General features: G+C 42.4%; 1 protein-coding gene across 2 annotated transcripts in view; it reads right to left on the reverse strand.

Moving 5' to 3' along the window:
- Nucleotides 1-24,321, reverse strand: part of LOC137095497 (beta-1,4-galactosyltransferase 3-like) — an 89,031-nt gene that overhangs the window by 15,129 nt on the left and 49,581 nt on the right. For both annotated transcript variants that reach the window (XM_067462241.1, XM_067462240.1), the window contains exons 3-5: nucleotides 23,177-23,481; nucleotides 2,615-2,850; nucleotides 328-515 (exon numbers count right to left, since the gene is read on the reverse strand). In XM_067462241.1, the coding sequence (XP_067318342.1) occupies nucleotides 328-515; nucleotides 2,615-2,850; nucleotides 23,177-23,438 (686 nt within the window). In that variant the 5' untranslated portion in view covers nucleotides 23,439-23,481. The remainder of the gene's footprint in view (nucleotides 1-327; nucleotides 516-2,614; nucleotides 2,851-23,176; nucleotides 23,482-24,321) is intronic.

Consider the following 24,321-nt stretch of genomic DNA (forward strand, 5'->3'; position numbering starts at 1 on the left):
AGCAGCACTAGTTTATTTCAGAGGAGGCCATTTTGAAGCTATAGTCTTTCTTGCAGCAATATTCATAAGCAATTGAAGCCCAAAGTACGGATTCAAGCCCAGGTCTCCCTGAGCTTAAGTCTAACAATAAAGCTATTACAACACACACTATTCCCACTGGGTTAGAAGTAGGAATAGTGTAAAAAGGAACTCTTTTTAGCACAGTTTTATTTTTGAAAAGAACAAAAACATAAAGGATATCTATTTTGGAAAAGGAAAGAGTTGAGGTGGGCAGAAATAAGAGAGGGACACTCTGGGGGGAAGGAATATCATGCCCGTTTAACTCACTTGTAGCCAAACTTGTCCATAGCAACAGCCACGTGTTTAGGAAACCGGTCACAGGTATACATGTTGCGATCATCTTCAGGGATAAGGTCCACATCATGGAAGAAAATACAGTCCCAGTCCTCATCCTTCATAGCCTCCTTAAAGCCCACATTCAAGAGTTTGGCTCTAATAAAAATATAGTTCTCAGCCTGAGAAAGATGAGTGATAGAATCAAATGCACATATTCACAACCCACACTGAAAGACTTCTTTCATGACACAATTTTTTTCACAATTAGACATTACTGCTCATGATATGCATTCCAGCTTTACGAACTTTTAATAGGACCTCAGTTGTCCAACTCTAAGGTTCCCTGGCTGACCGCATCCCACTTCAAGGATCTCAAGGATACTGGCTTACTCCCAACACTCCCTTCTGTTCTACTGTTGTCAGTACATCTGGCTTGGGTTCAGCTCTTCAGCACAACTTGCTGCTTACTGCCCCCCCCCCCCCCCCCCCCCACTATTGCCTAGCACTGAAACCATCTTTGGCTATCTGTCTATTGTGAGAATTACAAAGGAGAAAGACAAAGATGAGACTGCTTGGGTTGCACTCCATTCTCCTAACTGCAGGGAAAATACACCAATGGAGAAACAGAGAGAGGGTATGGGGCCACTGCAAGGTTCCTGCAACTGGCAGAGAGGAACTGTGGCTCTCTTACCCACTGATGTTGCTGGAAATGTAAGATACTCCAATTAGGTAGAAAAAAATGAAATGCAAAAATACAGAATGGGGGAAGTCTGTCTCGATAGTACGTATGAAAAAGATCTTGGAGTCCTTGTGGACAACAAGTTAAACATGAGTCAACAATATTATGTGGTAGCTAAAAAAAGTGAATGGGATTTTGGCCTGCATAAACAGGAATCTATTGCCTAGATCCAGGGAAGTCATGCTACACCTCTATTCTGCCTTTGAAAGACCACACCTGCAATCACACTGTGTCCAATTTTGGGCACTGCAATTGAAGGGAGATGTTGACAAGCTGGAATGTGTCCAGAGGATGATGACTAAATAGATCAAAGGTCTGGAGAACAAGCCCTAAGAGGATCGGCTGAAAGAGCTGGGTATGTTTAGCTTGAGGAAGAGAAGGTTGAAAGGAAACATGATGAGGGCCATGCATAAATATGTGAGGGGAAGTCATAGGAAAGAGGGATCAAGCTTGTTTTCTGCTGCCCTGAAGACAAGGACTCAGAACAATGGCTTCAAACTACAGGAAAGGGCCCCTCCCAGGGCCATTGAGGTCTCTTCCAACGACTTAAATCAAGACATAGTTTTCTTAGATCTACAGAGACACTCGCTGGAACACCCCAGCAAGCGAGAGTCCAAAAGTGGCAGGCCCAAACCCAGCACCTCAATTCATGGGTGATACCAGATGAGAGACTCCCCCCTGGGCACACAGAAGATTGGGCGACTTGGAAGGCGCTGAACAAACCGCTCTGGCACCACGAGATGCAGAGCCAACCTTCAAAAATGGGGCTACAGGGTGGAATCCTCGGCATGCGAGTGCGGAGAAGAGCAAACCACTGACCACCTGCTGCAATGCACCCTGAGCCCTGCCACATGCACGATGGAGGGCCTTCTTGTGGCAACCCCAGAGGCACTCCAAGTGGCCAGATACTGGTCAAAGGACATTTAACCAAATACCAAATTTGCAAAATCTGTGTGGGTTTTTTTCCTTTTTTCTTTCTCTTTCTAATCTCTGTGTTTGTTTTTGCTCTGTTAATTGTAATACAATGGTTGCTGATGACACGATAAATGAAAATAAACAGGAAAGGAGATTCCACCTGAACATTAGGAAGAACTTCCTGACTGTGAGAGCTGTTCAGCAGTGGAACTCTCTGCCCTGCAGTACGGCGAAGACTCCTTCTTTGGAGGCTTTTAAGCAGAGGCTGGATGGCCATCTGTCAGGAGTGCTTTGAATGAGATTTTCCTCCTTCTTGGCAGGGAGTTGGACTGGATGGCCATTGAGGTCTCTTCCAACTCTATGATTCTATGAAAGACCCTGCACTCCCAGTTTTAATTTCAACATTTGCCTCTTTCCTGAGAAATAATTATGCTATTTAATTACAGGTAAAAAGTGACCCATTGAATCTATTGTTTTTGTGATGAGCCAACACATTGGCCAGTCCAATTGATTCAATGGATCTGTTCTAGTAAGAACATATAGTAGGATTTATGTCCGCGTTTCCTCCATTTCCAGCACAATCCTATGTTTCCTGCCTCCCAGGGCTCTCAACTACTACTATACCTGATGGATGGTGTAGATGCCATAGCTAAGCTGCTGCCTTTGTAAAAACGGGTGCAGGTAGTAGAGCAGATACTTCAAGTGCTGCTCACAATTGCAGTGGGGAATGATCACAGCTGTTTTATGGGTGGAATCACAGTCTGGGGGCCAGTAGTGACCCCCTTTGCTCACATAAGGATTCTTCCGCACAATATCTTCCAGTATCAGGCCTGGAGGAAAGGACACACGAATGGGGCCTCCTGCAGATGGAAAGAGACGTGTCAGTAAACACACCATGTGTCAACAGATTGGAGGCCTCCCTCACAGCAAACCAAACTTCCAATAGAAAACAACTCAACATATTTTCATTATAGATCAAACAGAGTTACAAGACTAATTTGTTTTTTATTCTAATGTCTTTATTTTCACCACCCACTTTATTTCTGGTCATATTGTCAACCTTCAATTATGTTATCATTATTTATTTATTTGACCAGTCATATGACCATTTCAAAATACAGCTTCAATGATGTATTTAACATCTTCAGTTACCATTTCTAGGAGAGGAAAAATAAGTGAAAGGAGAGTCAATTCTTTTTGTTCATGAATGTGTAAACATATACAACTGACTAAAGAGTCTGTTTAAAGATGGACCCATAAATTGCAAGTTCCATTTTTGTCGGTTCCTGAAACTACAGCTTTCTTTTTTTAAAAGTGTTTTTATTGTTTTATCATAGTTATTACATTTGTTATACATTTGTTTATAACAGTTACATATTATTCAACACACTCTTTAACATATAGTCTTATTGTTCTACTTAAACATTCCCCCCCTTTTTTTTCCACCACTGTGCTCCCCTCCCCACATGTCAAGCCACAACTTTTACATATCATCTGTCCAAAATCTCATTTCTTCTTGTGGCGGTAACTTTTCTTCTTTATTTTTTAAACCATTTGCTACAAATTTTCCCCATACAACATCAAAATCACTTTGTTTCCATATACCTTTTTTAACTTTTAATATACATGCAAGCTTATCGTTTATTGCCAGTTTCCATGCTTCCTTGTACCACTCCTCTATTTGTATATTTATTTCTTTTTTCTAGTTCCTTGCTATGAGCAGTCTTGCTATTAGGTTCTTGTAGGTTTTTTCGGGCTATAGGGCCATGTTCTAGAGGCATTTCTCCTGACGTTTCGCCTGCATCTATGGCAAGCATCCTCAGAGGTAGTGAGGTCTGTTGGAAATAGGAAAATGGGTTTATATATCTGTGGAAGGACTGGGGTGCAGCAAAGAGCTCTCTGCTGGAGCTAGGTGTGAATGTTTCAGCTGACCACCTTCATTAGCATTTGAAGGCCTGCCTGAGCCTGGGAAAATGTTCTTTTGAGAGGTGTTAAGATGTGCCTGGTTGTTTCCTCTCTGCTGTTTTGCTGTTGTAATTTTAGAGTTTTTTAAATACTGGTAGCCAGATTTTGTTCATTTTCATGGTCTCCTCCTTTCTGTTGAAATTGTCCACATGCTTGTGGATTTCAATGGCTTCTCTGTGTAGTCTGACATGGTGGTTGTTGGAGTGGTCCAGCATTTCTGTGTTCTCAAATAATATGCTGTGTCCAGGCGGGTTCATCAGGTGCTCTGCTATGGCTGACTTCTCTGGTTGAAGTAGTCTGCAGTGCCTTTCATGTTCCTTGATTCGTGTTTGGGCGCTGCGTTTGGTGGGGTGCTTGCTATTGTTAATAGGTTTGTTATCGCTTCTTTATCCTCCTTTTTCAGTTGTTTATTGTTATATAATGATAATAATGCTATACTAGGACTTTTCTCAATTTTCATATTCATTATAAACTCTATTTCTCTAAATACTTTATCACAAAAATTATTTACATATTTACATTGCCACCACATATGTATATATGTTCCTGGTTCTTGACACCCTCTCCAGCAATTTTTTGAATTATTTTTATTTATATATGCTATTCTTACTGGTGTCAGGTACCACTTCCATATTAGCTTATAATAATTTTCTTTAACCCGTATTGATAAATTTTTTAGATGTCTTTGTCTCCATAATTGTTGCCACTCTGTTTCATTTATTTTTATCTCTAAATCTTCTTCCCAAACCTCTTTAAGGGTATTGGTTTTTGTGTTTCCTTCCTTTATTTCAATTATTATTTTATATATTTTACTAATTGTTCCTCTCAAATTTTCATGCTCTTCTACAACCCTTCCATTCTGTATTATTTGTTCAAATTTATTAAGTTTGCTTCCATTTTTATTATTTTTTCCCCAATTTTTGAACCATTGTTTTAGTTGTATACAATGGAACCATGTCAATTTTATTTCTTTAAACTCTTTCATAATCATTTCCTTCTTCATTCCCACCTTTATCCAATCCCCTATCTTGTCTAATTTTTTTTCCCTTAACTTTTTATCCATTACTTTTTTTAGATTTTTTGGAAACTTCTTTTCCATTACAATTGGGATTATAATTGACCCATCCGTTATTAACTTTCTGCTATATTTGTTCCATACTTCTAATGTATTGCTCATCATTGGGTTTCTGATTTCCCTAATTTCTTTTCTCGTGAACTGTTTGAAAAATATATTCCAAATTTCTTCTTCCACTTCTTCTGAGTCTTTACTAAGCCAATCTGCTCCCTCTTTTTTAACCATTCCTTCTATAACCAATCTTAATCTACTCGCCTCGTAATATTTTTTATATTAGGTAATGCTAATCCTCCCTCTCTTTGTGATCTATACCATAACTGTTTATTTAATCTATTTCGTTTATTACCATAGCAGTACTTATTTATCATTTGTTGCCATCTATTTAATTCTCCTTCTGTAATTTGAAGTGGCAGCATCCTAAATATGAAATTTATCTTTGGAAGTATTTTCATTTTGACTAATGCTATCCTTCCAAACCAAGATAATCATATATCTTCATACCCTATTATTGTTTTCTGAACCACTTTCCTCAATGTTACTACATTTACCTCTTCCATTTCTTTTAAATCCTTTGTTATTATTACTCCCAGGTATTTTAATTTATTCTTAATTCTTATTCCCATTTTACTCTGTTCTATAAAGTCTTTTTCTTCTTTCTTTGTATAATTGAGTAGCATCATTTCTGACTTATCCCAATTAACTTGTAAACCTGTTGTTTTCCCAAATATCTCCAAATGATCCTTTATTTTATCCATTTTCTTTACTATATTTTCTATAAATAGCAATGTGTCATCAGCAAATAGACTCACCTTCTGTTTCTCCTTTTTTCCCAACCCTTCTAGACTCTTGTCTTTCCTAATGGCATTTGCAAATAATTCTATCACCATGGCAAATAAAATTGGCGACAAAGGGCAACCTTGTCTTGTTCCTCTTGTCTCTTTTATTTCATTTGTCACTCCGTCGTTTATAGTTGCCACTGCTGAGTTTCTTGAATAATATTGTTCTAAAATTCCTTTTATTCTATTTCCCATTCCAAATTTATTCATAATTTCCCTTAATGTCTCCCATTCCACACAATCAAATGCTTTAAAAATATCTAATGATAATACCCTACTTTTTTCTTCCCCTCTTTAGCCAAACAAATTTTATTTAATACTCTCCCTATCAAATTTGACATTTGTCTTCCTTTTACAAATCCACACTGATTTTTTTTATATATACTTATACATGCATTTACTCATTCTATTGGCTATTATTGCAGATAAGATCTTTGCGTCCTGAATAAACTAACGATATGGGCCTATATGACCCCGGGTCTGTTAAATCTTTATCCAGTTTAGGTATTAATATTATTAATGACCTCCTCCATGATTCTGGCATTTTATCTCCCTTCATTATTCCATTATACAATTCTAATAATTTTGGAGTCAAAACTTCTCTAAAGCTTTTGTAATATTCTGTCCCTAAGCCATCCAAACCTGGGGCTTTCCCAACTTTTAAATTCTTAATAACCTCCTCTTCTGTCTTCTCAATAGGTTGTTCCAGTAGCTCTTTATCTTTCTCCTCCAACTTACTCTCCCAATTTTCCTCCACATATTTCCTGATTGTTTCTATAGAGCTAGCTTTTGTTTGGTATAATTCATTATAAAATTCTTGTTTTATCTTTTATCATATTTATCATGCCTTCCATTTTCTTTTTTTGTGTGGATTTGGCTAACATCTTGGAATTCCTATCACTAAACTCAAAATATTCCCTCCTTAAATATATTAAATTTTCTTGTACTTCGTATATTTCCATTTTATCCAGTTCCTTTTTTGCTCTCAACCTTACATAAGTTCATGTATCTCTATTACATATGCTTTTTCAATCTCTTCAATTTCTTTTTCTAGATTCCTTTTCCTTTCTTCTTCCCTTTTTGAGATTAATTGTCTCTTTTATACATAACCCTCTAGCCACCGCTTTCATAGTGTCCCATAGCACTCCTTTTGTTGCCTCCTTTTCATTAAAACCCCACGTTTCTTGCCATTCCGCTTTCACTCTATCCACTATCTCTCTATGATTCAATTTTTTTGTATTTAATCTCCACCTCCTCATTTTATCATAGTCACATTTCAAAGCGATCTCAATTGACACCAGGGCATGATCCGAAATCTTAATTGTTCCGATATCAGCATTTAACACTTTATTTAACATATTTTTAGAAACAAAAATATAATCTATTCTTGTATACACCTTATGCACAGCTGAATAATACTGTATGTATATCTATTTTCATTCCCCTTTACCAATCTCCACACATCCTTTAATTGTCATTTATTCATTACTCTACTTACGTCCGTTGTTTCAATATTTTTGATGTTAGCATAGTTTTATCCCTTTTTGGGTCCATATAACAATTACAATCTCCTCCAAATATTACATTTTGTTGGTGATAGTTCTCTATTTGCTCTAACACTTTTTCATAAAATTCTTGCTGTTTTACATTTGGTGCATATACATTTACTAATACATATTTATCTTACCCTATTTCGCCATACATTATTATGTATCTGCCCTCCTCACCTTTAATACCTTGTTTATGACAAAATTACATTTCTTAGCAATTATTATAGCTACCCCTCTTGATTTTGATGACCCAAAGGATTTTTCATAATTCCTTATCCAACTCGATTTTAGCTCATTCGAACCCGGTTTATTCTGATGTGTTTCCTGTAGGAAGATAATGTCTCCCGCGTCCTTCAGTAAGGCTTCAATCCATCTTCTTTTAATTACCGTCCCTAGACCTTTAGTGTTAAATGTTCAAATTCTTAATTTATGGAACCTCATTTCCATTTCCCTTTAAAAGCTTTTTTGTGGCTTGAACCAATGTGAACCCTTGTCCCTTGTACTCCCCTCCCCTTCCCCCTGCTCCCCCCTCCTCATTCCCCCCTTTCTCCCCTTCCATTCTTCAGGACTTCTAGTCCCAACCATGGCCCCCGGCCTTCCCAATTGGGGAGGGGGGGTGTGAAGTCATCCCATGGCCCAGAGTCTCCCTCCCCCCGAGTGCTCATTTTTAAGTAAATAAATTTGATTGCAGTGCTTTAATTTCTTCTTACATCTCGATTCCTCCAATGGTGCTGATTATTTCCTTCAATTCTCCTCCCTCCGGTCCTTTCTCCTCCTCTTCCTTTTGATCTCTCTCTTGTTTTCTTACTATGCCAAGTATAACGATCCTATAAATCAGATCTCACTCGCTGCCACCAATTATAAAGAATCTAGCAAATCACCAATCAATGCTGTCACCATTAGTTTCTTCAAAACTGATTAAAGTTGCTTTGGAAATCTTCAAGCATAGAGGGACACTTGAGTCAGGTTTTGATGAACAATAATCAACAAAGTTTGTTATTTAGAATGGGTATAAATGCATCAATATCTTGGCTGTTACAGAAAGTTGTGTCTTAAAAACGTGATGTTACAAGAATAGTTCTGTTTTTGTTACTTAAGAGATTCTTCTCTCCCTCCACACAAGAATACTGACAGGATAGTTTGTCTGACAGTAATTCTTAAAACAGCACAGATTGTCCTAACCTGCATCTATCTTCCTACTTCTCAAAACAAAACAAGAATCCTAACAGGACTGAATCTCTGTCAGAAATTCTTCAGTAGCCCAGATAAACTTAATCCTAGTTCTATCCTGCTACTACCCAGCTATACTCCTAATAGCTGTTAGTTTGCTTTAGCTACCCTGCTGGCAAACTTCTGGCTAGGCCTTTGCCTTTTTCTTCTAACCCTTAACACCAAACTCCTAAACACCCCTTCTCTTCAAACCCCAAACTCCAACAAAACTCTATAACTTAAAACGCTCCTTTTTTCCCTCTCAGTTCCTCCTAAACTCCGCCCCCTTTTTCTCCACCAATCCCGGCCATTCCCTGCTGGCTTCTTGACTAGGCCACGCCTCCTGCTCTGAACTACACTAAAATGGCCGCCGAGGCTTCACCATGCCCACATCCTATCTGTATTAAGCTTTCAGGCTTCTCTAGGCTCTCCATCCTGGCTGCTAAAAGGTAAGGGTTCTTTACATCCCTCCACATCTCAAGATGTTTTGCGGAGTGAAGAGGTTTGCTGACCTCTTCCGAAGCAAAACCTACTTAATATCCTAATCTAACTAGACCCTCTAACTAATCTACCTTCCCTATAGTACACAACACCTCTGAATATATTTTGCAATAAACACATTTGCAAATGTTAACATTACATATCAAGCAATAAATACATACAATAAATACACTCCTGTAAAAAGAAAACATGTTAAATACATTGCAGTTATGCATATAAACAATCTATCATAGCAAACACAATACCTTTTCCAATCCTGGATTCTAATTTTTACTCAAGCCTCTGGACAACGTATCTGCGATGACATTTTGAGTGCCCTTTATATGTTTCACCTCAAAATCATAACCTTGAAGTGCCAAGCTCCATCCAATTAACTCACTATTGGTGCTCTTGACATGATCTTCTCCTGATATTCTATGGATATACAATCTCAATATTTTTATATATATCAATCTTTTAATATCATCAAGTCTTCTAAACTTATGAACAAGTCTAAATAATTTGGAGAGATTCAAGTCTCTGTATCCAATCACAAGTTATTTCATTAATAAGAGTCTTTCTGTCTTCCATGAGGTTACAACACTGTAGTAGGAAGTTTCCTTCATTCTTATAAACAATCTATCCAAACATTTCTATATTTATACAGTGACTTTCTAAATACTCTTTGCCTATTGCAAAACCTACATACCTAACACACTTCAATATAATGTATTTATACATCATACCTATTGTATAAAACATATACAGTTCACCATTGTAATGACACCATACATTTTACAAGTCTGCAATAAAACAGATTAACCATTTTTTAAACATTACAGTACTGTATATTCTGGGGTACAAGACGACTTTCTAAGCCAGGAAAATCATCTCAAACGTGGGGAATCGTCTTGTACCCCGGCACAAATTTTGTTGGATCATTTTTCCCTCGTGTCCCTCGCCCTTGGTGTCCCCGCATGGTGGAGCCTGAGGAGGAGGGAGGGCGGAGGGAGGGAGGGAGGGGGCGAGGAGGAGCAGCAGCAGGCTTCGCTACCAAGCTGGCAGCATGGTAGCCTACTGGGCTGTCGTCATCCTCGCCGGCATTGAGTTGGCTCCGCCTCCGCCCTCTAATCCCAGAACAGGAGCCAAAGCTGAAGGGGTGGGGCCTCTGACTACTCAGGCCCCACCCCCCGCAGAGGGTCCCGCCCCTGGTCCCACCCTCCCGCTCTGGCTTTAACTGCTGTTTTACCAGGCAGGCAGGGGGTGTTTGGTCTGCTGCTAGCTCTGCCTCTGGCCTCAAGTTCAGAGCAATTGCCGAGGGAACCAAAACCGGAGCATGGGGCGGGGCCACGAGGGGCGGGGTCCTCTTCTCCCACTGCCTCCTCATTCCGGTTTTGGTTCCCTCAGCAATTGCTCTGAATCTGAGGCCAGAGGCAGAACTAGCAGCAGACCAGTGGCAGAGGGGACAGCACAGCATGCAAACACCCCTGCCGGCCTGGTAAAGCAGCAGGACTTGAAGCCGGAGCAGAGGAGCAGGACCGGGGGTGGGGCCGTCTACGGGGGTGGGGCGGAGCAGCCAGAGGCCCCACCCCCACCCCTCTGGCTTTGGCTCCCTCCCGCAGCAGCTGTTCTGAGATGGAGGGTGGAGGCAGAGCCAACTCAATGCCGGCGAGGGTGAAGACAGTCCAGTAGGCTACCACGCTGCCAGATTGGTAGCAAAGGCTGCCGCTCCTTCTCCTCGCCCCCTCCCTCCCTGCACCCTCCCTATGACTTCCTCTCACATATTTATACATGGCTCTCATCATGTCTCCTCTCAGCCTTCTCTTCTTCAAGCTCAACATGCCCAGCTCTTTAAGCCGTTCCTCATAGGGCTTGTTCTCCAGACCCTTGATCTGCTCTCTCCTCCCTATGACTTCCTCTCACATATTTATACATGGCTCTCATCATGTCTCCTCTCAGCCTGCTCTTCTTCAAGCTCAACATGCCCAGCTCTTTAAGCCGCTCCTCATAGGGCTTGTTCTCCAGACCCTTGATCTGCTCTCTCCTCCCTATGACTTCCTCTCACATATTTATACATGGCTCTCATCATGTCTCCTCTCAGCCTTCTCTTCTTCAGACTAAACATACTCAGCTCTTTAAGCCGCTCCTCATAGGGCTTGTTCTCCAGACCCTTGATCATTTTAGTCACCCTCTTCCTCTGGACACATTCCAGCTTGTCAACATCTCCCTTCAGTTGTGGTGCCCAGAACTGGACACAGTGTAATTCCAGGTTTGGTCTAACCAAGGCAGAATAGAGCATGGGGAGCATGACTTCCCTGGATCTGGACGCTATGCTCCTATTGATGCAGGCCAAAATCCTATTGCAATCAATCAAAATATTTATTTCGGTCATTGACCAGCACAGGAAATAGTGTCAGATTTCCAGACAAACCTGGCATGTTTGGTACATTAAAAATATAAATATAACTACTAAAAACACAATATGGGTGAGGGAGCGGAAAGGAAGGGGAAACAGGGTAAAAACATACAATGCCCAGATTCATCACCAAATTGTAGATTCAGGGAAGAAGATTACTGGACACATAGTTAACTTTTGGAACTAGTCATTCCCTGGCGGATTTTGTATGCTGCTGCACAGAACTTTGCAACACTGTAGGTTGTAGCTGAATTAGTATCTGCAAGTAGCAGGGAGGTATAAAATTGTCCTGAATGGCCTGGGTGCTTGTCTATCAGAGGTAAGATAAGCCTGGCACGGATATCCCTGTAGAACGGGCACTGAAGGAGCACATGTTCTATTGTTTCTACATGACCCAAGTCACAGGGGCAGAGCCTCTCTGGGAAAGGGATCTTCCGGTAGCGGCCTTCGAGTACAGCTGATGGGAGAGCGTGGCATCGGGCCAGGGTGAAAGCCCTTCGATGAATAAGAACCTCTAAGTATGTTAAATATGCCATAGGGGAGGCAAGGTATCTGCTGTCTTCACTGATAAGGAAGCTTGGAGCCGAGGCCAGATCTAGTTGGCGCTCTGTGTCTGTGATACGTTGTTTAATAAGTGCTTTGGCTTGATTGTAATCCATAGCTAATAGTAGACCTGGAGAAAATCCCAACGAGGAGATTTTGGATGCTACCGCCTGCTTCCATGTGGATTGGAAGTCATCCTCCATGGTTAGTGGGGCTTTCTTCCTCGTTGGAAGCAAATAGACATTTATTATCATCAAGGTATGATACTTAAGTTGAATTAGCACTGCCATTGCAGTTGTTTTTAATGAGGGAAGGGGCCTTGTTATGGCACGTAAAGTGGTAGAGACTAAAATCCCTAATCCACCTTTTGCTCTTCCATGTGTAGCTCCTGGCTCTGCCCCTACACAATACGAGTGGAATCCATTAGCTATCAGATCACCTACTGCCCAAGATTCCTGAATCAGAATAATATCATAGTGGGAGAGAAAGTCTATAAAACAAGGGTCTCTAATGGATGCAAGCCACCCAGCCACATTCCAAGTCAATAGGCTGACCCCGTGCTGGCCCTGTAGCTGTCATAGTCCCAAGGAATCTATGGCCTGGTCACGATCCTTCTGTATCAGGTCCAGGTCATTGTTTGGTGAGAAAGAAACTTGGCCTTCTGGTGAAGGGGCTGGATGGACCAATGCCACATGAGTAATGAAATGTGGGTCATTGGCGAGTAGAGAGCCAAACTCATTTGCTGTCTGCAAGCCCTCACCTATGACCTGTGGAGAGGCAAGCTCCATCTGGGGTTGAGGAGAGTCCATAGTGTGTGGAATATTTAAAGCAGCACCTGCAGGAGTATCTTTGATCTGCTTTTCTGTTACTTGAGTCATTACTGGAATCACAGATGGATTACTGTCATTGTTGTTTTCTTTTGTAACGGTCTTAGAGGGGGGCTTGACTTGGGAGGAGCCGTGGAAGAGTCTGTATTAGGGTCTGCTTTAAGTTCCAAATCAACGTAAGCAACTGCTGGGTGACAATTCCTGTCTTGAAGCTGTGTTAACTGTGTTAGGTTTCTTTCTTGTACCCATGTATCCAATGTACTTCGAGGAATGAGATAATTGACTGTCAGATCCTTAAATACCCTACTGATAGTTATGCCATGCCTGTTCCATAAGATGTCCTTCATTTGAGCCAGGCGGTCTGACATCTCAAGGGAGTTGAAGGTAAGGAGGATTCGTTTTACACCATTCTGTGTTGGAAGAAAATGGTGATCTTTTAAGTCAATAAGTTTGGGCTGGGTTCTGAGCAAGTAAGCCAGTGATTTTACAATTTGTTGTTTATGGTTCCAGCCCAAAGCATTTTGATTGAGCTGCAGAACTATCTGGGTTTTTTGCAGAGTGAGGCATGCTTTAGTTTCAACTGTTGATTTATTACTGTGATTAACAGCAGCTGTGGTCAGAGGAGTGTCCTCATGTGAGCACCTGGGCATCTCTGCAGGCTTGACTCCCTGAAAACATTGTGGGGGGTGCAAGTCAAGTAGCCTTTGAATCTGTTGTGAGATTTCACCTAGTCTGTTCAAAATCAGCATCATTGATTCCACTGACAGCAAACATATCTCCCGATATTTCTGCATATCATGGTCTAGGGAGGGGCTGCACCCCGGAGAGTTCAAATGACCATTATCTCCATTACCCTCTGGCATTTGTCCTGGGCTTGTCTCCTGGTCAGAGAGGGGGGAACCCACATTAAGTGAGTTTATCGAAGGTGTTATCAGTGCTCCACTACTCACAGTTTGTGATGTTGCTATATCCAGAGAGTTCGGAAGGTAAGCATCCATTCTCATCTGTTTCCGTGCTTTTGGTGATTTATGGGACCCTGTTCCATTGCTGGGGCTGGTCCGGGACCTTTTCTTACCTTTGAATGTCATTTTGGGTTATAAATCCTGGGGGAGTTGTGGAAAAACAGCTATTTCCAGGAGCAAATTCCGGAGCTTATCTTAGGAGCTGCTCGTTCGTCGCCATCTTCCCTCAGCACCATACTCAGCTCTTTAAGCCGCTCCTCATAGGGCTTGTTCTCCAGACCCTTGATCATTTTAGTCACCCTCTTCCTGGACGCTATGCTCCTATTGATGCAGGCCAAAATCCTATTGGTTTTTTTTTTTTTTTGCCACCGCATGACATTGCTGGCTCATGTTTAACTTGTTGTCCACAAGGACCCCAAGATCTTTTTCACACATACCGCTCTCGAGCCATGCGTCCCCCATCCTGTATCTTTGCATTTCATTTTTGACAGAAGTCAAACTGGAAAGTTCTTATTAACCCAGGGTCCCCGTTCCTCTTTTCTGATCTCTTTTCCCCTTCTAACAATTAAACATCACCTGGCTATGTTCTTGAGAAACTCTAAAACAATTCAAGCTGTCACAGTGATTTAAGAATAAAGACATGTCAAGATGTGACCCAGTAAACATGTGCCATGCCAAATGCTACATTTCTGAAGGATGAGGGTCCAATCTGCCCCTCTCGTCTGATAGGAGGTCCTGATTTATAAAGACTGCTTATAGATAAAAATTCTACAAATGCTTTGCCTTCACCTCAGTACTCATAGTACAAAGCCTGACTTCTATTTGCATGCAAGCTTCTATGCCAACATAAATGTAATCTGAACCATTTAAAGCCTGCTTTCATACTTGCCAGCATGATGTAAAGGATCCAGAGTGTAAATGAAATTCAAGGGAGGAAGAGCAACTATAATGTCCAATGTAAGGTACAATGTCCCTCTCATAGGAACCTGCATGTCAGAAGAATTTGAATTAAAATTACCATATTGAATTCAAATCTGATTTTTTTTTAAAAAATTATTTGGTGTGCATTGGAAGAGGGGTGGTCTTATACGGCGAGTATATCCCAAACTCTATATTTTAACTGGAAAAGTTGGGGGTTGTCTTATTCGCCCAGTCGTCATATGCCGGAATATACGGTACATTATACCTACATTATCTTTCTACATTAACACTTTCATTACTCAATGTGTTATTTGGTCTGGCCCTTGTAGAGAATAAAGTTGCTTTTTTTTCTTTTACCCAATTCCAATTCTCCTTTCCTTGATACCCAGTCTCAAATTACAACCAGCCAGTACACTCCCCACAGTACCACATTCTTCTCCTTTCTCCTCTCCACTGCTAGAGTTATCCTCTTTCCACCTGGTCTTCCAATTATCAGGAACAGTTCTGCTTTTAAGAAGTCTTAAGGCTCGAACAAAGATTTGCTTCAACGTAGCATCATGTTGTTGTGAAGAATCAGTACTTCCTTGAATATCCTCTCCTGGCCTTGAAGAGAACTCGCCACCATTGGAAGAATGAACAAAAACACCTTCTCTCTTCATTGCAATCTCATCACTGTAGTCCGGACGAATCTCCAAAGCTGGAAATTGTAGATTTTTCCTTTTATCACCAATAACATCGTCAGTGTATATTATTTTTCTCGACAGTCCATCAGCTTGGTTTTTTCCATCTTTCTCTGGTGTATGATTAGATCTTCTCTCTACGTTTATTTTCTTTTCAGTTATAGGCATATTGAAATGTTCAGGTTTAGTAAGGAGGATTTTATCTAATGGTTTATTCTCAACAAAATGTCTCTCTTCTTTTTGACGGAGTCAAGAGTGTTTGAGAGTCTTATCTTCACCGTTAACTGTTATAGTATACGAGCTTGCTTCAGTCAAATTGTTGATGATTGCTTTTTGATAGGGTTCACTTAGATTCTTAACTTCAACTACAGTTCCAATCTTTAAAACTTCTTTTGTGTGATCTTCTGGAACCCTTATAGTGAAGGAATCATGTTTGGAAGTTATCTTAACTTCAACTAGTCTTTCAGGTGCATGGTCCTTTGCTTCACTGAAGGCACTTTGATATTTTGTACCCTTATCAGTTTCTATTGTCAAATCAAGAGTCTGCTTTTCTTCAGCTTTCTCTTTTGATTGTATTTCATTGCCTTTGTCAATAAGCTCGGCAGAGGTAATTTCTTTACGTGGAGCTGAAAGAAATACACCTATTAAGGTCAAGGATTCTTTTTTCTCCTCAGAGTTTATCACTTGTCTTTCCAGACCTATTGTTTCTATATTCTCTTCACTGGCTCTCGCTTCCCTGGCAACCATGACAGGCCCCTTGGTAACTTTCTGTACCACTCCCTTAGCCACGCCATCCAGCCCAGAGTGAGCTCCTTCATCTTTGTCTTTCTCATCCTCCTGAGCCACATTTCTAGCAACCTCAGCTAACACCTTGGCTCTCTTGATGAGGGACAAATGGCCTGGAGTCCCTGGCTGAAACTCCTGGTGCCACGCAACAGCCTGTGCCACAACTTCTATAGCACTGTCTAAATCTCCTCCTTGCCTCAAACATGTCGCCGTTGACAAAACTAGATTTGCGGAACTCTTCAGCACCTCTGTATCTTTCAAAATCATGTATGCTTCATGTACATGGCCTTGATTCAACTTTTGTATTGCCATAGTCAATTTTTCATGTTCACTCTTTAATTCAGCCATGCTTTCTTTCTCAGCCTCCTTTTGTTCTTCTGAAGTAACTGTCTGCTGCTGACTCTCATGTTCCTGTGCTACCTCCTCTGCCATCTCTTTCTCAGTTCCAGTTTTCTTGTTTTTAGGAGGAACCATTTAGCTCACTTTCTTTCTGATTCCTCAGAAGTACCCTTCTTTGCTTTGGGCGGTGCCATGGTGTCTATTGTATTTCAAAATGGTGCTAGTGATGTTCTTTCTCTGAGGTAATTTCAAAATGTCAATTTTTGGTAAAAGTTTACCTCAGGATTATCTTAAAATGTACTGGATTTAGGTGTTACATGATCCACACCGCTGCAAACCAATTATAACGATCCTAAAATCAGATCTCACTCACTGCCACCAATTATAAAGAATCTAGCAAATCACCAATCAATGCTGTCACCATTAGTTTCTTCAAAACTGATTAAAGTTGCTTTGGAAATCTTCAAGCATAGAGGGACACGAGTCAGGTTTTGATGAACAATAATCAACAAAGTTTACTATTTAGAATGGGTACAAATGCATCAATATCTTGGCTGTTACAGAAAGTTGTCTCTTAAAAGCGTGATGGTTACAAGAATAGTTCTGTTTTTGTTACTTAAGAGATTCTTCTCTCCCTCCACACAAGAATACTGACAGGATAGTTTGTCTGACAGTAATTCTTAAAGCAGCACAGATTGTCCTAACCTGCATCTATCTTCCTACTTCTCAAAACAAAACAAAAATCCTAACAGGACTGAATCTCTGTCAGAAATTCTTCAGTAGCCCAGATAAACTTAATTCTAGTTCTATCCTGCTACTACCCAGCTATACTCCTAATAACTGTTAGTTTGCTTTAGCTACCCTGCTGGCAAACTTCTGGCTAGGCCTTTGCCTTTTTCTTCTAACCCTTAACACCAAACTCCTAAACACCCTTTCTCTTCAAACCCCAAACTCCAACAAAACTCTATAACTTAAAACGTTCCTTTTTCCCTCTCAGTTCCTCCTAAACTCCGCCCCCCTTTTCTCCACCAGTTCCGGCCATTCCCTGCTGGCTTCTTGACTAGGCCATGCCCCCTGCTCTGAACTACACTAAAATGGCCACTGAGGCTTCACCATACCCACATCCTATCTGTATTAAGCTTTCAGGCTTCTCTAGGCCCTCCATCCTGGCTGCTAAAAGGTAAGGGTTCTTTACACCAAGCTCCTCAAGTAATTGATGTCCTTGTTCCAATGAGTTTATTCTGTATCTCTTGCCTTTCCATTGGAATTTGAGAAAGGTAGGATATCCCCAGGTGTACAAAATTCCGGCCTTCATTAACTGGATCGTAATAGGCTTCATTGAGTATCTCCAGTTCTTGGTTTCAGGACAATAGTCATTGAATATTTCCAGTTTTGATTCACCCATCTTTAAATATTCTGGGTTCTTCTTTAGTATTTTCATCAGATCTTTCTTTGCAAAGTTATGAAATTGGATTATGTTCCTGGGTATTATTTTATTTCTTCCAGCCGGAAGGCGATGAACTCGTTCTAAATCCAATTCTGACCAGTTTAATGTTGGCGTGGTCTTTTGCAACCACTTCAAAATTTCAGCTTTCGAATCTTCTCTTTTATTCCCTTCTGGAAAATTTTTAATTATTACATTGTTCCTTCTTTGGTTATCTTGCATGTACACGAACCTTCTTTCCACGTCTGAAAGCCTGTTTTCGTTTTGTTATGTTTGTTGTTTGAGTACCAGTTGTTCTTGTTTATTCTTTTCAATTTCTGCTTTATTTGTTTGTATTTCTCCATGTGTTGTTTGCAAAGCTCCTTTTATTGTCTGAAATTTTTCATCTGAACTTTTCCTTTCTGCCTCCAGCTGTATTTTCATTTCCTTGGCACTGGTCAAAATATCTTGCTTCAATGCCTGAATATCACACTTCCTCATTTCTCTTTCTTTGTCAAACATCAAGTTCAGCTCCTTTGTTTTCCTCTCACTCTCCTCTTTAATCAATTCTGCTATTTTACTTAACAATTGGCTATTGTCCATTTCTTTCCCCATTTCTTTCTTCTCATTGTTTCCTTCTGCTTCTGCCGTTAAAGATGGCAGTGAAGTAGAGATCCCCCCCCCCCGAAAACTATAGCTTTCTATTCACTAGTTAGTGTTACAGTGCAATGACAAAAAATTGCTGTTCTTTTTCATTGGACCAGCCAGACATGTATAAGTGTTCCAGAAGAATATCATAGTTAATGGTATCAAAGCCGCTGAGATATCTAGAAGCACCAATAGGGACGGAGACCCCGGTGGCATAATGGGTTAAACCCTTGTGCCAGCAGGACTGAAGACCACCAGGTTGCAGGTTCGAATCTGGGGAGAGTATGGATGAGCTCCCTGTCAGCTCCGGCTCCCCATGTAGGGACATGAGAGAAGCCTCCCAAAAGGATGGTAAAACATCAAAAACACCCGGGCATCCCCTGGGCAACATCCTTGCAGACAGCCAATTCTCTCACACCAGAAACGATTTGCAGTTTCTCAAGTCACTCCTGACACACACACGCGCGCGCGCGCGCACACACACACACACACAAAACCCAATAGGGACTCACTCCTCCTATCAGTGTTAAGACGGAGACCGTCCACTAAGTCAACCATAGCAGTCTCAACTCCATATCCTGCTGTGAAGCCAGTTTGAAATGGGTCAAGGAAGTGTATGTCATCCAAAACTGCCTGGAGTTGGCGAGCAACTACCTTCTCAATCACCTTGTCTAAAAAGAAATGAAGATTGGACAGTGGTCTGTAGTTATTAAGTTCCACAGGATCCAGAGAGGGGCCCTTTCAGTAGCAGTCTAACTACTGGTTTTTTTTTTTTAAACAGGAGAGAAAGTTCCCTTCCCTGAGAGATGCACTGATAATGTGTTGTATTTGAGACTGAAATGCATCTCCTCTCTGGATGACAAGCCAAGAGGGGCAGAGGTCAAGAAAACAGATTGTGCCCCTTACTTGTCCCAGCAGCTTGTCTGCATCAGCAGTACTCACCAACTGAAACAGATCCAGTGTAATCCCACCCAAAGAGTCATTAAAGGCATCACAATGAGCTACTGAAGGTACTACCAGCAGGTTCAAAGGGGAGGGTACCTAGGATAGACTGCTCACTATCCTGAACAGCTCAGCTAGACACAAGATGTGCGGAAAAGAAAGCTTAATTTGCTGCACAAGGGTGGGTCATTTTAATAGATCCTCGACCCCTGAAAGAGTAGATTGTGTCATATATTTAAAATTAACTAGATATTTTAATTACATTTTTGTAATTGAGCTGTGAAAGGGTTAATGGATGCAATGACTCAGCAAAAGCTGTAGTTTAATATAAGAAGGTGTGCCTCAGTGTGACAGAAGCCTCTTTGTTTGAGAGAATGCTTCAGTAGGAGAATAGATCTCAGTGGTAGTAGGCCTCACTGTGGGAGAAAGGCCTCAGAGTGTGAGAAGGCCTGGTGTGAAAACCTTTGTTGAGAGAAGCCTCAGGTTGTAAAGCCTTGTATGTAAAGCTCCAGTGTATAAAGGCTTGTGTGTAAAAAGCTACTGTGTGAAGCTCCAGTATAAGTTAATTGTGAGAGGAGGCTCTGTGAGAGTAAAGCTGTTTATCTGCATGAGGAAGAAGCCCAGCATGGAAGCAAAGAAGGAAGTATAAATGACTTTGTGTTATGGAAACCTTGCTTTGGCTCAAACCCAGAACCTCAACCAATGGCTATACCAAATGAGAGACTCCCTCTTGGGCACACAGAAAACTGGGCGACCTGTAAGGCACTGAACAGACTGCGCTCTGGCACCACGAGATGCAGAGCCAACCTTCAGAAATGGGGCTTCAAAGTGGAATCCTCGACATACGAGTGTGGAGATGTCAGGTACCGCTGGGTCTTAGAATGAAACACACACTCACAAGTACAGATCCTGGAATTGCGGTTTATTCAGCCCATACAGTACAACAGCAAAGAGAGAACTGAGGTTTCCTGCCAGGATTCTCCCAATCCCCCTCCTGGCCTCGCTCACCCCTTTCCCCCTTGGCTTATCACAGTTTAGACTACAATTCCTTTCCCACATCTTCAAAGTGAAAGCTTGGCCCAGATGGCCCTACTATAAACTAATCTATCATGGCTACTCCCTCTAGTGTCAAGACAGTGTCAGGAAGAAGGCTTCTTGGAATCTTTTGGAAACATGAAGGCACATCCTGACATATCTCCCCCCCCCCTCGGAAGATGGCCCCCATCGCCTGACGTCTTCACGATCTTCCTGTTGGCGGTGCCTCTTACAGGAGATCTTGCCCGTTTCCCGCCAGGTAGGAATCTCTGTCTGCGTCCTCCAGGTCCGCCGCCTCCTCTGCAGGAAGCTGGTGCGGGGCCAAAGCGGTTTCCACCGCCGTGGAGGCTTTCCCCTTCGTGGATTTGGTTCCTGGCGCTGGCCTCGCGGGAGGTGTCTTGTCAGGCTTGGGAGCGTTGGGAGGGTTGCGTCCTCTTGGGCATTCCGCTGCTCTGTGCCCCTCCTGGCCGCACGCGAAGCAGGGGCCCCTCCTCCCTTTCCTCTCGCGGCTGGCTGACCTTCCTCTGGGCGAGGGGCGTCGCAACCCTCCCTGCGGGCCTGCTGCGGGGTGCCGGGTTCGCCCTCTCTCTCTCACTCTGCGTGGCATCTGCTCCTGGTCACACTCGACCCTCCCCGCCAGCACAATCCACTCCTCGAGTGTGGTTGGGTTGCTCCGGTGCAGTGACCATTCCAACACATCGGAGCGCAAGCCTGCTCGGAAGTATTCGAGCTTGGTGGCTTCCGACCAGTCTCTAATCCTGCCTGCAATGGCTTTGAACTCCAAGGCATATTCAGAGACAGTCTTGTTGCCCTGGTAGATTTTTTTAAGCTGTCCTTTCGCCTTCTCCTCCGCCAAGGGATCCTGAAATCTCTCCCGGAGCGCTCCCAAGAAGTCATCTAGTCTCCTCAACTCAGGCGCCCGGGTATCATACATTTGCATGAGCCAATCGGCTGCAGCGTCCTTCAAATTGGCCCCCACTGCATGGATCATCGCTCCCTCTGAGGGGAAGGATTCACCATAGTCCTCCATAAAATGTCTTACGTTTGTGATGAAATAGGAGAGCTGCTTGGGGTCTCCATTGAACTTTACGCGCAGCTCTCCTCTCCCGGGGCCTCCATGTAGTTGGCTTCTCCCCGCCCATCCCGAGGTGAATGCCGAGGTCCCGGGGGGGGGGTGGAGCGGCTCTCCCTCCATGGCGAACGCCACTCTCCCCGAAGGCCGATACCCACGCCCCATACCTTGTGGATTAGAGCGTCACTGCCCTCTCTCTTCTAGCGTGGTTCTCCACAACGTTGCTATCTCTTTTCTCATCTCATCCAGTTGGAATGAAAAAGTTTGCAGCATTCTCTCCATCGCATCCACTTTCTCCCCGAAGTGTTGCGCCGGCAGCGCCAATGCGCTGCTGAGGGGCGAGGGTTCCCTGCGAGGTTCTTGCAGTCCCAGCATGGGTAGCTTGCGTTTCACGGTTACATCCTTCCTGGAAGGCATCTGCGTGGAAGTCAGGGGGCCCCTCCAGTCTTCAGGCACTGCTGGGCCCTCTCCTTCTATCTCCACGTCTCCTTCCTGGGACGATCCCTCGTCCTCGATCCTCTCGGCCTCCAGCCCCTGGGAAGGGGAAGCTCCGATGCTTCCCTCGGCTCCCATCAGGATCTCTCCTTCCTGGAACATGCTCTTTCCCCGGATGGTTGTAGTCCTCACAGGTTGAGCAAGAAGTTGTGAGTTCTCTCTTTATGTCAGGTACCGCTGGGTCTTAGAATGAAACACACACTCACAAGTACAGATCCTGGAATTGCGGTTTATTCAGCCCATACAGTACAACAGCAAAGAGAGAACTGAGGTTTCCCGCCAGGATTCTCCCAATCCCCCTCCTGGCCTCGCTCACCCCTTTCCCCCTTGGCTTATCACAGTTTAGACTACAATTCCTTTCCCACATCTTCAAAGTGAAAGCTTGGCCCAGATGGCCCTACTATAAACTAATCTATCATGGCTACTCCCTCTAGTGTCAAGACAGTGTCAGGAAGAAGGCTTCTTGGAATCTTTTGGAAACATGAAGGCACATCCTGACAGGAGAAGAGCAAACCACTGACCACCTGCTGCAATGCAACCTGAGCCCTGCCACATGCACAAGCTTTGCATTTTATCTGTTTGCTTGCTTTGTTCTGTTAGAAATGTAATATAATGGACTGGTTGCTCTGACACGACAAATAAATACTATTGTAAATAGTACAACTATATTATTTAGATATAAAGAAAAGCCTCCTATGGAAGATATAACATCGGTCTGTGTGTTTTTGTTCTTTTTATCACTTTGAGCTACTGGTGCTGGGTCATGCAGCTGCTAATAAGTTACTCTGCTGTACATTTATGAGGAACATATTTTGTTAATAAGCCCACTCTATAGATTGTAGCTGTGATACTTTAGATATTCTTTGTGTTTATTTCTATGTTTCTAAGTTTCAATCTCAGTCAAGAGAATTAAAAGTCTTGGCTAAGAACTCAATGTTCACCAGAACTAGGAATGAAAATCTAGGTGCTTTGGTTCTCTTACCAAGGAAAGGAGATACCTCTGGACAGTAAGGAAGGTCATCCGGGGGCAGAGGGGGTCGGGCAATCAAGCTGAGGTTGGCGTAGACATCCCCTGGGAGGGAGGCATTGTGTAAGCTGGCCAACATTGTCAATGCTCCCCCTTTGTAGAAAATGCCTAGGAAATAGGCAACACGTTTCCGGTAGCCCTCACGGTACAGCAGGGCCATTACCACCAGCTGCACTCCCAGGAAGAGCAGCAGGTAGCGGCCACGCACCTGCAGCATGGCGGAGCAGGGCCACGATCATCTATCCATAGTGTAGTTGGGCCTAAAGGTGCCAGAAACAAAGGAGAAAAGAAACAGTAACCTGCTGGGAACAAAAGAGTTTAAAAAGACGACTTAGTCAAATGAATCCATTCAGATAAAGAGATAGATATTTAGTCCCACAGATTTTTTTAAAACTGTAATTTTGATACAGGATCTTATAAAACCTTATGATAGCAAGCAACAGCTTAAGGTCATCCTTCACTCTTTCTCTTTCACATGAGAGGACATTGACTGCAACACACACATGCAAGCCAGGCAAACACTATTTTGTTTTGATGTATTATTCATTTGTTTATATCCTACTCTTTTCCCAGGCTGGACACTCAAATTGGTCTGAAAATTTAAAACAAATACATACAAAAGTCCACATCACCAAAATTTTACGAATATTAAATAATTAGATCAGCAATTAGAATTAAAAGCATAATGATTAAAACACTACACATGCAGACAATGTAGCAGGTTATCAAAAGTTATCTCCACATAGTCATTTTCCAAAGGCCGGACACCGCAAAAAGCCTTCATCAGCTGCCAGAAGGTCACCACGGAGGTCTTGACTCCGGCAAGTGAGTTCAACAGCACAAGAAGAGTGGGTTGCTGTGAGTTTTACAGGCTGTATGGCCATGTTCCAGAAGCATTCTTTCCTGATGTTTCGCCTACAAGAGGCATTTTCTCACCTCTGCAGGAGTCTACCATATGGCATGCAGTTGTGAACAAGTCTACATAGGGACCACCAAACCCAGCGCCCAAATACAAATCAAGGCACTGCAGAGTAATTCAACCAGAGTAATTCAACCAGAGAAGTCAGCCATAGCAGAGCACCTGATGAACCAACCTGGAC

The sequence above is a fragment of the Anolis sagrei genome, chromosome Y (assembly GCF_037176765.1).
Source record: "Anolis sagrei isolate rAnoSag1 chromosome Y, rAnoSag1.mat, whole genome shotgun sequence".
Taxonomy (NCBI): Eukaryota; Metazoa; Chordata; class Lepidosauria; order Squamata; family Dactyloidae; genus Anolis; species Anolis sagrei.